Source organism: Simochromis diagramma, unplaced genomic scaffold, assembly GCF_900408965.1.
Source record: "Simochromis diagramma unplaced genomic scaffold, fSimDia1.1 OVJJ01000604.1, whole genome shotgun sequence".
Classification (NCBI taxonomy): domain Eukaryota; kingdom Metazoa; phylum Chordata; class Actinopteri; order Cichliformes; family Cichlidae; genus Simochromis; species Simochromis diagramma.
The window spans coordinates 5195727-5209937 of NW_024387416.1; the positions used below are offsets into that span (position 1 = coordinate 5195727).

Consider the following 14211-nt stretch of genomic DNA (forward strand, 5'->3'; position numbering starts at 1 on the left):
CTTCAGTGGAGATGACTTCTGCTACAGCGACCTTACAGCACATGTTCTTTCTGTTTAATTTACTGTCATATTTGTTTCCGGTCCAACGTAGTTATAGTAAATAAAGTTATTTTTCTGAAAAACAACACAGAAGAATAAAAAGAAATAGGTCACTTTTGATTGCATCAACTCTAATATCGGTTTTGATTTAATAGGTATTTGCAATAAAATGGCATTACTACAGATAAAAATAATAGATGTATTTTTTTAGAAAGTGTTCTGGAAATTGTTACTGTTTATGGATACTCTTAATTACAGATGACATTTCAATGGATATAAACCTTTAGAAAGTTACACTCTGTATATTTACTATTTTAAAACGTAATGCTGTTGCTGGAAATGTGCCTCGTTATTGTGTAGCCCCTGAGGTATGTGTGTGAGTGTATATACGTATCCTTTAATCCATATCCACTAATCCTTTAGGGTTTTCACAGAAGTGTCATTTTTGAAGATTTGTGCTTCACTAAGTGGCAAAAGTCAGCAGGGATTTTGAAAGTGATGTGCGAGTCAGGTGTTCTCTCCGGTGAGCCTCAGCCTCTTGGTCAGCTGACAACTGATAGGGAGAGCTCTCTGTTAAACCAGCGGGAATGGAGACGTCCAAAAACATTGGAGGGCTTTTGCAAATAAGTAATGTCCTATTTCGTTTCAGACAAAATGCATTTTAGAATACTTGGCTGCACCAAGTACACAGAACTCACTACTGATGCACTCTTGACAGAAGCGGAGCAAGAGCATTTTGAGCCTACTTGACTTGATGTGTACTTTGAATTCGAACCAGGTAAAAAGTGAACAACTTTCATGACACAGGAAACTCTGTATTTAAGCTCCACAGAAATTTTGCCATAATTTGGCATAATTTTTACAACAATGCCCCAATTTGCTGGGTTTTTGGGACATTCATTTATATACACTTTTCTTGAAGTCCCACCACAGCATCTAAAACAGGTCAAAATCTGGACTTTCCCTGCACAAAGGAAAAACCTTGATTGATTTTCTTTTTCCATACTTTTGTAGATTTGCTGGTGTGCTTAGGATAAGTGCCCTGTTGCATGACCCAATTTGAGCCAAGCTTCAGCTATCAGATAGATGACTTCACATAGAGGAATTCATGGTCAACTCCAGTGTTCCCTCTAATTTTTCATGTGTCTGAGCGAACACACAAACTCCCTGAGCGATCCCTTGGTCCACTGTGAGCAACAGCAGACGTGTGAACTGTGGTCACAGCAGCATCGAATCCATCCAAGTTACATGGTTTATTAAAATAATCAAATTCCAGCATTTATATTTATGTTAGACTACTTTTAATTAACTGCTTTAGCCCACTTACAATAAAAAAAATATATATATATTGTTCATGACCTGTGTTGTATGTTAACACTATTGGAAGTAAAAATAACTTGAACTCCAATTTTGAAAACACAACTTTCTATTTATTTTTTTTAAATAAAGCTCTGACTTGTATTATGAGTCTGTGGTCTGTGAGAGATTCCTGTAACTCTCTGTCTGTAAAATACAGTACATAATGACCAATGTTGGGCAATTAATTATATAGTTACTTCTTCAAAAAAGTAACTGAGTTATGCAGAACATTGGTCAACTCTATCAATCATCATCACCCCTCCACCATTGTGCTTGACAGTTGGTATGAGGACTTTCATTTACCTCATTTTAAACCCTTACACAATCAGAAGATTTTTATCATGTTTTGATATGTACACATTTTTACCATTTCTGCATATGCAGCCTGTAAATATGGTAGGAATACTGTCTGTAAAAAGGGTCTCAGAGCTGATGAGGGTTACACATGTAGGTCCATTCCTTTTCACAATTCTTATTTTAAGTTATCTCGTATGTTCATTTAGAAGTAGGAGATACAGTATTGAATTTTATTGTTGAGTCTACTCAACTTCACGATACTTTAATGTTGTCCAAGCTGTGGTTAATAATTATTAAACTAGTATACAGGGAGTGCAGAATTATTAGGCAAGTTGTATTTTTGAGGAATAATTTTATTATTGAACAACAACCATGTTCTCAATGAACCCAAAAAACTCATTAATATCAAAGCTGAATGTTTTTGGAAGTAGTTTTTAGTTTGTTTTTAGTTTTAGCTATTTTAGGGGGATATCTGTGTGTGCAGGTGACTATTACTGTGCATAATTATTAGGCAACTTAACAAAAAACAAATATATACCCATTTCAATTATTTATTTTTACCAGTGAAACCAATATAACATCTCCACATTCACAAATATACATTTCTGAGATTCAAAAACAAAACAAAAACAAATCAGCGACCAATATAGCCACCTTTCTTTGCAAGGACACTCAAAAGCCTGCCATCCATGGATTCTGTCAGTGTTTTGATCTGTTCACCATCAACATTGCGTGCAGCAGCAACCACAGCCTCCCAGACACTGTTCAGAGAGGTGTACTGTTTTCCCTCCTTGTAAATCTCACATTTGATGATGGACCACAGGTTCTCAATGGGGTTCAGATCAGGTGAACAAGGAGGCCATGTCATTAGTTTTTCTTCTTTTATACCCTTTCTTGCCAGCCACGCTGTGGAGTACTTGGACGCGTGTGATGGAGCATTGTCCTGCATGAAAATCATGTTTTTCTTGAAGGATGCAGACTTCTTCCTGTACCACTGCTTGAAGAAGGTGTCTTCCAGAAACTGGCAGTAGGACTGGGAGTTGAGCTTGACTCCATCCTCAACCCGAAAAGGCCCCACAAGCTCATCTTTGATGATACCAGCCCAAACCAGTACTCCACCTCCACCTTGCTGGCGTCTGAGTCGGACTGGAGCTCTCTGCCCTTTACCAATCCAGCCACGGGCCCATCCATCTGACCCATCAAGACTCACTCTCATTTCATCAGTCCATAAAACCTTAGAAAAACCAGTCTTGAGATATTTCTTGGCCCAGTCTTGACATTTCAGCTTGTGTGTCTTGTTCAGTGGTGGTCGTCTTTCAGCCTTTCTTACCTTGGCCATGTCTCTGAGTATTGCACACCTTGTGCTTTTTGGGCACTCCAGTGATGTTGCAGCTCTGAAATATGGTCAAACTGGTGGCAAGTGGCATCTTGGCAGCTGCATGCTTGACTTTTCTCAGTTCATGGGCAGTTATTTTGCGCCTTGGTTTTTCCACACGCTTCTTGCGACGCTGTTGACTATTTTGAATGAAACGCTTGATTGTTCGATGATCACGCTTCAGAAGCTTTGCAATTTTGAGACTGCTGCATCCCTCTGCAAGATATAGAATAGAATAGAATGGAATACTTTTATTTGTCAATTTCTTCAAATGTACTTGCCATACAAAGGAATTGAAATTACGTTTCACACTGTCCCATGCGTAGGCATTGACAACAATAAGGTGCAGATGCACAACAAAAACAAAAACAGCCCTAACAATAAGGTAATAAATAGTAATATAATAATATAAATAGTGCTAAAAGAATACTAAATATATATATATAGCAGCAGGTGTGTGCAATTGCAATACAAGTCAGGAATGTTTTCAGTTTTCCTTGTTGGAGAGTGCGTGGTGGGTGGGGGGGTAGAGTCCAATCTGTCTACTATACTTCTGCCAATCTGGTGATTCTGCTGGCTGGGAGCCGGGAGGGAAGAGAGTTCAGCAGTCTCACAGCCTGGTGGATGAAGCTGTTGGTGAGCCTGGTAGTGCGGGAGCGGAGACTTCTGTATCTCTTTCCAGAGGGCAGGAGGCTGAACAGACAGTGCGCGGGGTGGGTTGCATCGTTGACAATTGTGATGGCTTTGCGGGTGAGGCGAGTGGTGTAAATGTCTTGCAGGGAGGGGAGTGGTATCTCACTATTTTTGACTTTTCTGAGCCTGTCAAGTCCTTCTTTTGACCCATTTTGCCAAAGGAAAGGACGTTGCCTAATAATTATGCACACCTGATATAGGGTGTTGATGTCATTAGACCACACCCCTTCTCATTACAGAGATGCACATCACCTAATATGCTTAATTGGTAGTAGGCTTTCGAGCCTATACAGCTTGGAGTAAGACAACATGCATGAAGAGGATGATGTGGACAAAATACTCATTTGCCTAATAATTCTGCACTCCCTGTAGTACTGATAACTACAACTACTAAAAATAAATAATGCTTTAGTTTAGTAAAGTTTACATTGTTCCTCACACCCAGAGGCACTGGCAGCATTAGTGTCAAATTTTCGCTGTCCTGCATCCTGTATTAAGAAAGTTAATAATTATAAAACCCTTGACTTTTGGATATATGACAAACTTCAAACATCATTGTGTGTAGGTCAAATGTGTCCAGTGTTTGTTAGTTTCTTATGGTTTGGCGCCCTCTTGTGATCTCAGTCAGTATTCTGTGATCTTTGTTTATCTGACTACTTCAATACAAGCACTCAGTTAGAGGTGCAGTTTTTACTCTAGTAGTCTTGGTCCATGAATGCCTGTAGGCTTCCATGCTGTGTTACAACATTGTAAGGCATGGACAGACCAACTCAGTTTTGCTGTTGACTTACAGAGTACACATATATAGTCAGGCCATTTTCTCATAGTTATACTAGAACTGGAGTCCCAGAAGCACACAGGCTAAGGCTAAGAACAGATTTACAGTTTTTATTAACAAAACTAAATGAGTCAGTTGATCAAATGTGTCCCTGTGTGCAAAGGTAGAGGATTAATCAGTGAAGTGGTGATTTGTCGGGAGAATTCATTTCAGGTTCAAGCTGAACGGGTGAGGGAATCTGAGGTAGAATGTTCCTTTCCAAGGTATGAATCAAGAGGAGACAGCAAGGAGGTAACAGCTGGAACACCGAGGGTTTTCTAAGACAGAGGACAAGAGAGGAACAAGTGCAGGAATCATTTCACTGGAGTGAAGACCTTGATTTGCTACTAGCTGTGGAAATAATCTGTATTTACAGCCACACTCACATTAGATAGCAAAGAGTGGAGGAGAGTAAAAGAAACAAGCACTCACACAATGGGAGTTGCCAATGCCATAAATCATCACCAAACCCGAAAATGATGTGCTGGAAGTTGTGCCGTTCTCGGCGGCTTCAGTGACCCTCGAGCTCTCGGCTTGCTATCGAGCTGGTGGGTAGCAGACGTCTCCGAAAACGTCGAAGCACTTTTGCAAATATGCGATATCTTGATAAACCGAGCAGATATTTAATGTTTACACAACTACTTTCTCGCCTGAAAATATGTTAAAAGTTTATTTTGTGACCCAGAAAGATTAGTAAGGGTAATTTAAAAACAGTAGCGGCTGCCATTGTTGGAAACTGGAGTTTGGCTGGGCCGCGCTATGAATTCTGGGATATGGTAGGCCACGAAGGACACACCCAACCCATCCTTCAAATTCGGGGAAAAGGAGGACGCATTTGTCGGCTGCATTCGGAGGAGTCTACGAATTTGGACAGCCTTCGTCGCGTTACTGTGATGTAATTGATGTACAAATGCGGCCTCAGGAGGATGCAGCCCATGAATTTGGACACGACCTTAATATATTTGAATGATACGGTTAGCACTCAGTTAGCTTCTAGCATTTGTCGACAGCTCTGCCTCCTTTTCGACTGCCCGGGGACATTTAAACAATAGATGTATACAAGCAAATTCATACCTTTATCCTCAATGGAGAGCTTCCCCCGACTGAAGAACTGCGCCGTAAAATATGAAGAATGGCACGTAATTACAAACTGAAGGGTAACTATGAAAATTAATGTTGATCCTTTATTTATTTTATTTATTTATTTATTTTTTTACTTTTATTTTTTTATTTTTTAAAACTCTTTCTCTCTCTCTCTCTCTCTCTCTCTCTCTCTCTCTTTCTCTCTCTATCTAGCTATATATATAAATAAAACAAAAAGATACAACTCTGTCATATATACCCTATATATAGTTTTAAAAGTTAATTTCAATTGAAGGTAAATGTACCATACTGGTGCATTATCCCAAACTTTATTAATATCTTTCAGGCATTTTATTTTACTTTAGTCAGCAACTCTTTCAGCTTTTTACATTTTCATCTTGTAACAGACAACAGACTCTTCTACACTGGCCCCAGTATGCAGTGCATGCGCTTGGTAGTCATGTCAGAGGAGGAGAAGAAGTCAGTTCTGATGGAATGCCACAATAACCCTGGTACCGGGAACCACAATGGTGTTAGAGGTACCCGAAACAGGGTTGTTGCTGGCTATTACTGGCCAACATTGAACCAGGACATCGGTGAATGGGTATGGCCTTATTTCAGTTAACAAAATAAAGAACCTTGTCTTTACTTGCACACTTACATTTCAGCATTAGTTTCTGTGTGTGTGTGTGTGTGTGTGTGTGTGTGTGTGTGTGTCTGGTTTTTTTTAAATTGTTATCAATTTACATCAACTGGTTTTACAGTATCCTTGAAATATTTTTTGGGATACATCTTTCAGGTCAGATGATGTCATCGCTGCCCGATGAATGACCCAATCAAGACTGTGGCACCAGCATTACATCCCATCAAGGTACATCTTAAGGCCTGTTCACCAATTTCATTTTCATGCTAATAAGCTTTTGTGCTGCAGGGTAGCTTTAAATTTTAATTTGATAAGTTCTGTGACCTGCAGGTAAAAGAACCTTGGGAGGTGCTGGGCATGGATTACATGGACCACTCCCGGAAACACGTCTAGGGAACCGACATGTCCTGACAATGACCGATCTGTTTACTAATTGGGTGATTGCAGAACCTCTTAAGTCCAAGACTGCAGCTAAGGTCTCTGCAATCATAACCTCTAAGTTATACACGTTTGGCATGGTCAGGAAAATCATCACTGACCAAGGAAAGCAGTTTGTGAACCAGGTAAAACTTGTGAAAGTGTTATTCATGCCTTGATATGATATGATATGATATGATGTATTTAGGCCAAGTTTGCTCATGTCACTGCAGCTTAACAACAGCATTTTCAGCACGCTGAATATTAAACATGCTTTCTCCAGTGCGTATCACCCCCAGACCAACGGGCAGGTAAGCATTTGGATAACTAACCTTGAGTCACTCATGTGAAATCAGTCATGCTTATTTATCTATTCTACAATAAAACTCAAAGGATGAGAGGACCAACCAGAACATTAAGCGTGCTCTCAGAAAGTACGTTAACCAGAACCATGATGACTGGGACGTACACCTTGCTGCTGTGGTGTATGGCATCAACACTGCAAAGCAGGTATTCCTGTTTTGACATATTGTATTCCTTTTAAGATACTTTACAGTGTTGCATCGTTTTAAGAATGTGTTTTTAAACTTAAATTTAAAAAAAAAAAGTGCAAGGGAAAGTGAAATAATGGAGAGATTTTGTGGGATCAGCACTCCACCCGCCACAGTCCCTATTTCCTGCTCTTCCACTTGGTGAATAATAATTTTTTTTTTTCACTCTGATTTTTGTGTAATTTTTTTGTAGGTTCTTCGCAACATTGAGAGGGCACAGGACACCCAGAAGAAGACCTTTGGAACACGGAAAAGGAAGCAGGTAAGACAGTGTGTTGTTCAAGCAGGTGATGATGTTCTTTTGTCAGGTGATCCAAAGAGAGGACGCACTGGAGATGCATTATTGAGCCAACACCAAGGACCGTACACTGTGGCCAGCATCATGCCAAAGGGGGTGGCCACTATTGTGAAGGGAGCAACTTGCCAGAAGGTAAACGTGTCCAGGCTTAGGAACTACCACAGATCAAAAAGTAAGAGTATGACATGCAATAAGTAGTCGCAATTACATTTTGATTTAATGTTAAAAATGGATTAAAGTTTGTATGTCATGCCACATATTTGCATATTATCAGATCCACCAACTGAGAGGAAGTTTCTCCTGGACCACTCATATGGGACTCCTGAATGGCAGATTGATCATCAGTATGCCAGTCAAAGTGGCAGAAAGACTTGGAACCTCTTCAGTCCAGTCTGGTAAGGCGCATTTCTGTGCAGTCACGTTAAATCTAAGTCAAAGTCGTTGATGGTTTTAGAATTGCTGAAGCATAAGAGTAATTCCAGCCTTATTTAGTATTTACCCTTTCATTCTTTTTCTTTATTATTTTCTATAATATTTTGAAGCAAATTCACATTATGTGCTCTTTTCATTTAGCTCGGATATGTTTTGGACCAAAACCGATCTCCAGGAGAACTCCTAGTGAAGGAAGACAATATCTGCCTGACTCGGGAAGACTTCTGGAGCCTGGGTTTGGAACAATCCATGGAATCTAGTGTAAGTATATCTTGTTACTTGTTACTAGCTAATATCACTTTAGAAAATATCACGTAATGCAAGATTTTAAGAATAGTAACTGAAACCGTATTCTATTGCTTTTTGCTGTTTCTTTCAGATTGGGAATGCTTGTCTAAAGATTGTGGGAGAAGCTGCACAAAGACATGTAATCTGTTGTACTGGTACATTTTTTCTTTGGTTCAAGCCATGAATGGTTGTTGTGTATTGATTTGGTGTGTGTGTGTGTGTGTGTGTGTGTGTGTGTGTGTGTGTGTGTGTGTGTGTGTGTGTGTGTTTTTCCTTTAGGGAAAAGATGTTCACATTGCTGATCTCTACATCGTGGCCACCTGGAAGGATCCACAAGTCAATTTGCTTCGTTGCTTGCCGGTACGTTTTTTGTTGATTTTTCTCCTGTGTGTGTATTTTTACTAATTTGTACCAATACCTGTAGGAAAACTTTAGGTCCACATCTTGCTTTTTCCAGCTTGGAGCAGGCAGACAGGTGAAGCTGACCATTATCTGCTCTGTGTGAGTGCCCTTGGTCTTTCTCGCTCTGTGTTTTTTCATCTGATAGAAAATAACGGAGGTTGTCATGTCATCTTTTCATGGATGATGACAACATGTCCATTTCAGGCTATATTGGTAGCTGAGAGACAGATACTCTTTCTGGACACTTCGCCCTGATGGTTTTGGAGATGATCTCTACCGAGTCATATTTAGGTTCACACTAAAGAAATTACAAGTTTTTCTGGTCTTGTTCAATGGCCAAGTGCGTTCTTTGGCAAGATCATCTAAAAGCAGCCTCGTTCTCAGGCTTAAAGGTTCAGGAGGGAGCCTCGTTCTTAGGCTACTTCATGATAGGGATGCACCAATACTGGTATCCGGGCCCATATGGTTCAAATGAAATCGTATCCATATCTTTTGTTAACCAATACCATGAACAGATACTTGAAATCTGGAAAATCGGTAAAAGTTTAACAGAAAATGTTTATTTTTCACCCAAATTTAGAAGTTTTGGTTAATTTCTATTAATATATATATTTTAAAAAATCTTATTCACCATTATTATTTGTAACAAACACACACACAAAAATAAAACCTGCCTTCAAATTTATTCCATTTTTGTGTGGTAGAAGTATCAGCAGTGGTACTTGGTATCGGTAAATACTGTTGAAATCTCCCAATTCTTTGAATCTTTGGGCTGAAGGAAGGACAATACTCGGTGTATTTATGCTCAATCAACAATCATTTATTTCCATACAATTCAACATTTAAGAGCATAAGGACCATCATGATGGGGAGACATGCCTGAAGAGGGTCACAGCAGTCTCCAAATGGTGACGGGTTGCTCAGCTTTTTATAGTCTCTAGTGGCCCCCATCTAGTCGTAAAAGCCAAAACATCACATTCTTTCTCCGTTACGGCGCCTAAGTTATGACCTCGGCAGTTGTTTCTCTGCTTTCTGTAAGGTGGGGGTATGGAATGTGGTCTGTCTATCTCCCCTGTCTTAGACACAGAGTCTCCTGCTTACAAGCTTCTCTTCATGATTCAACAATTAAGCATGTAACACATTCACAGCAGATCAAGGATACAGAGTGATGCACATTTATCTAATGAACTAATATGTGAATATGTTCTGTTAACTCAAAAGTATAATGAGAACTAAACTACATACAGCTCACACACTCTATATTAAAGGGTATAATATGATCTACAGCAGTATTCTAATTCAACTACTTTGATTACATATATAAGGTAACATATAATAACAGAATAATCTAATAATTCCCCCTTTTGATCTCTTAAAAGAGATCACTTATAACATGCACTCCAGGGTCGCAAGGTCCAGTTCTTCTTGGTCCTGAGGCCCTCTGTCCCCCTTTAACGGGTGGACCATATGTGGGATGACCTCTGTGTTTACGCAGTTCAGATGCAAGCAAAGTTAGATTTACGACCATAACAGCAGTTACAGATGACACTCCCATCACTCCCCAATTCTCCCACAGCTTTATTTTGGTGCTCCAGTTTTCCACCCCCTTTTTAATGCCCCCTTATACCTTTCAAACGTACTTAGACTAGAACCTCTGTCTAAGGAGCTTTTAACCTTTATTTTTATTGCTGCAGCTACCAGTGTCTTCCAGTTGGGTGATTCTCAGCTTCTTTCTTCGACCTCCGGGGTTAGACCACCCTTTAGTCATTGCACAGTTCTGGGGATTATTCTGCCCCGATTTCAAACAAGGATCTGTGTGTTTTGGGGTCACCGCCGTGTCCCCCTTTTTGCCAAGAGCCTCTTGAACCTCGTTGGTCTGGTGTTCCTGGTTTTCGCCAACCCCTTCATGGTTATTGCTGTGTTTATGGGATCCATCTTCTCAAGGAGCTCAAACGCCATGACACTTGACCCCAGTTGCTGTCTCGGCAGTCCCTACATCTGTCTCTGCTGTGAAGGGTCCTCACATCTCCGTGTCCCCGTCTGGTGTCTGTTCCTTTCTCTGTAAGAGACAGAAAACCAAAACACCTCTCTCCCTAGCCCTGATAATCTAATATTGTTATCCATTGTTGTTCTAATGATTCAAATTTGGTTCAAAATATTATGTTCAGGACTTATTCTAATCATAATCTGTGTGTGTAAAAGAAATCAAAAATTAATGAACCATTTCTAAGTGTAACACCTTATATGCTTAAGTTTTGCCATACCTAAATTATTAAACACAGAAATAACGTCATAAGATGTTCATGAAACCATTGTTTGATGTTCGGAGTCAACTCCCCCTTTTGACACACTCCCATGTGTCAATTCATTGGAGCGTTTCTCCAGCCTTGTCATCCCTGAGGATCTTCAATCCCGGAAATTTCCCTTCTCCTCATGTAATGAAGTCTGTCATCCTTCCATGCCCTGGTAACTGGTCCATCCAGAGCTGTAACATTTTGAAATGTACATACAACAAGCCAAACCACACCTTGGTCACACCAACCCTTTTCTGCCCTGAAGATGTCCAACGCCATCTTAGTCTGGACCAGGGTTGTAGTAGTTTTGCAATTTTCATTAGTTTTTATTTTTATTTAGCTTCGACTTCAGATTTTCAATTTTATATAAGTTTTAATCAGTTTTTACCAATTGTTTGCTAGTTTAGGTTAGTTTTGATTAGTTTCAGTTATAGTTTTAGTTGTGTCTGCAATAATTAAGTGTAGCAAAATCCCAGTCCCATCATATCAGTCATGCTCTTGTGCTTATCCTTGGGTATTGTGACTATTAACTCTTGCAGCACCGGGTGCCCCTAATTTTGGTTCAAGTGAATTTACAAACTTTGTGAAGGGAATTGACTCCTCTGCACACTGGAATAAACATAATCAACATGATCCACATTTTACTGCGTGTTATTTCACCATCTTATTGATTCAAACGCTCCATCCTTATGTGGTTTGCGACATTATGTTTATCCACTTTGTCTCTAAATGTTTGAAGAATTTTCAAGTTTGGGGTCAAATTTTAAGAATTTGACCATAAGTGAAAGTTATGGTGTCATCACCCCCTTCGGGGCTTACCTTTCCCAGTTTTGATGATATTCCTCCCTATTCTTTGCAAATACCCCCTGTTGGTGGCGAGAAACTGTTGGTGTGGTCAAGTGGGTGCTATAGAAACAAAAGCTCAGGACAGAACAGTTATCAGTCATGTACTTCATACAAATTTTGCATATGTTTTATTTCATATTGATCCTCTGAGTGTAATCGTACATTTTAATTTGAATTTATCAAAACTAAACACAATAGGTTTTCTTTCTTCACTTTGCTCTTGTTCTTTTTCAGTACCACATCCTATCAAATGTCCCTGTCGATTATATTCTACTTTTAATAACTTACTATTTCAAGCGAGAACCTAAATCACGTGGCCCAATGTTTGTTATTGCATATCTCTATTCTGAATGTGGCCAGTCATTCATAGGTATTGTTAAAGTTTTGGCGATTTTCCTCTATAAAATTTAATTGACTTTTTACAGTGGCCTGCTGTGGTTAATAGTAACATATTCCAGTCATGAGTGATATCAATAGTTTTCCTCCACTGTAGCATTTGGCATTCCCAATAATATAACATGATACCTTAATCAAAACACAGCTAATATAGCACAGTTTTCTTAATGCAAACATCAGTAACTCAAAATCAGCAACCAAAGTGTTAAGTCTGCAGTTCATACTCATGTGAAGCTACAGTCTCCTCCTCCAGTCTCTCTTATCCTCCTGCTCCTGCAAAAACAAAACAAACAAAACGAAGCATCCACCCTTCTCTTGTCTGCTGGGTGAATTGTTTATTGGCATTTACTAATCCTAAAGTGGGTGCAGTCATTGTCTCAGTATCAAGTCAGTCAAAACTTTTAGTCGTCAGTCCATCCCAGTCCATTCACATGCATACCTCCATACACATTCATACCAGATGTTGCTGATAATGGAGTCTCACGCGCAACCTATTCGAGCATCCATCATCAGCAAGATGACGTCATCATTTTAAAGGAAAACAATTCCTTGTTGTTGTTTTTTTTTTTGGGCCGGATTGACTCGGTGCAATCCTTTTAGACTCAGAACTTCTCAGTGTTCCCTATAAGTGAATTTCTCCCAAGCCAATTACAATCATGGAGAAGCACACTTTGCAACTGTTTACAGTAATCATATTTTATAGCGCTTTAAATCTCAATCTTTCAGGCCTGGTTTAAAGAGCTGATTGTTAAATCATGAACTCACAAAATATCAACATATCACCACCGGTGGATCACACCTCTCAGATTTTCTTATCTCAGTGCACTGTAACAAAAACGAAAACAGACATAACCAACAAAATACTACTAAAATAACACAAAACTAGGGCCCGTTGCAGACATGTCCAAACATAAAACTATCCCTCTCTCGCTTACGAGAAAGAACACAAGCCAAAGCTCACTGATAACATCAAGCTAGCGCTAAGCAAAGCCACAAAATCAACCAGAAATTCACAGGAACGTTTTGCTTCCTGCCGGGACAATATTGTGTGGGAATGAGAACCTTTTGTTCCTCCTTGAATTAAATCTCAATCACAGAAAATGCCGTACTCCGACCTAAAACTTACACTTTTAATTCATCAATTTTCACTCTGTGCCACTGTTCCTCATCAGGGCTGTGTGAGGCACAGCAAAGAATTCAGTCAAGGCCTTGAGCCATAAACAGACATCACGCACAGACATTGTTTTCATAACCAAACCGTTTTAGGCCTTATTAACTCTACATAAATGCCTTCTAGGTGACATATAACACATTCTAAGTAATCAATGGCTCCTCATAAAAATTATGCATTGGGATGTTTGTGTGCAGCATTTTGCATATCAGCATAAGCAAAGCATTCTTCATTGCATCAGCGTGTGTGTGTGTGTGTGTGTATGTGTGTTTCTCTTCATTCTGAGTCAGTGCATGTAGATGTGTGTGTTTGTGTGGGTGTTTGTGTTCATCACTTTCCTGTTCTGGTGTTCTGGGTAAACCACGGCCTGAAGCATGCCCTGGGGTCCTGCCCTCCTCCTTTTCAGTTTGTTTGCGACCATTGCTGCTGCTGCTCAAAGTTCAGTCCGTCCTGGTTCTGACCCCAATTGGGGCAGTCCTTTCTCCAATGTCCATGGTCACCGCAGGTGAAACCTGCATCTTCTCCTGTGTTTTTTGTCCATTCTGAGGTGCCTTCTGACCTCAGTTACTCCTCCTGTCTCGGTCACGCCCTTTTCGCCGCCCGATCATCCGTGTTGGTCCATCACTGTCCTGCACAGTGTGATTGCAAAGTTATCAAGGTCAGCATTCTTTTGCTCGGCCTTACTTTTCATTCGGGCTTGGCGGGCGTCTCGTCACAGCTCTGTCAGGTGAAGCTGTCTGAGAATTTTCCCCCGTGTAGTGAAACGGGCCTTAGGTTTAGTGCCCTCCGTCTCTGCTGGATGAGATCGCC

General features: G+C 40.0%; 1 protein-coding gene across 1 annotated transcript; it reads left to right on the forward strand.

Moving 5' to 3' along the window:
• The first annotated feature begins 5578 nt into the window (after positions 1–5578).
• Positions 5579–8653, forward strand: LOC120721705. The gene is made up of 11 exons (XM_040012195.1): positions 5579–5737; positions 6071–6267; positions 6463–6534; positions 6637–6869; positions 6957–7034; positions 7117–7233; positions 7468–7744; positions 7847–7967; positions 8146–8265; positions 8384–8431; positions 8572–8653. The coding sequence occupies exons 4-9, from the start codon at positions 6720–6722 to the stop codon at positions 8189–8191; spliced, it is 789 nt and encodes a 262-aa protein (XP_039868129.1). The 5' UTR covers positions 5579–5737; positions 6071–6267; positions 6463–6534; positions 6637–6719; the 3' UTR covers positions 8192–8265; positions 8384–8431; positions 8572–8653.
• Positions 8654–14211: the final 5558 nt, after the last annotated feature.

What these genes read in the sequence shown, in the direction of transcription:
- LOC120721705 (XM_040012195.1), top strand. Translation starts at nt 6,720, where the DNA reads ATGACCGATCTGTTTACTAATTGGGTGATTGCAGAACCTCTTAAGTCC. An exon ending in GAAAGCAGTTTGTGAACCAG is followed by an intron (nt 6,870 to 6,956) that starts GTAAAACTTGTG and finishes ATGTCACTGCAG; the next exon opens with CTTAACAACAGCATTTTCAG. An exon ending in GCATCAACACTGCAAAGCAG is followed by an intron (nt 7,234 to 7,467) that starts GTATTCCTGTTT and finishes ATTTTTTTGTAG; the next exon opens with GTTCTTCGCAACATTGAGAG.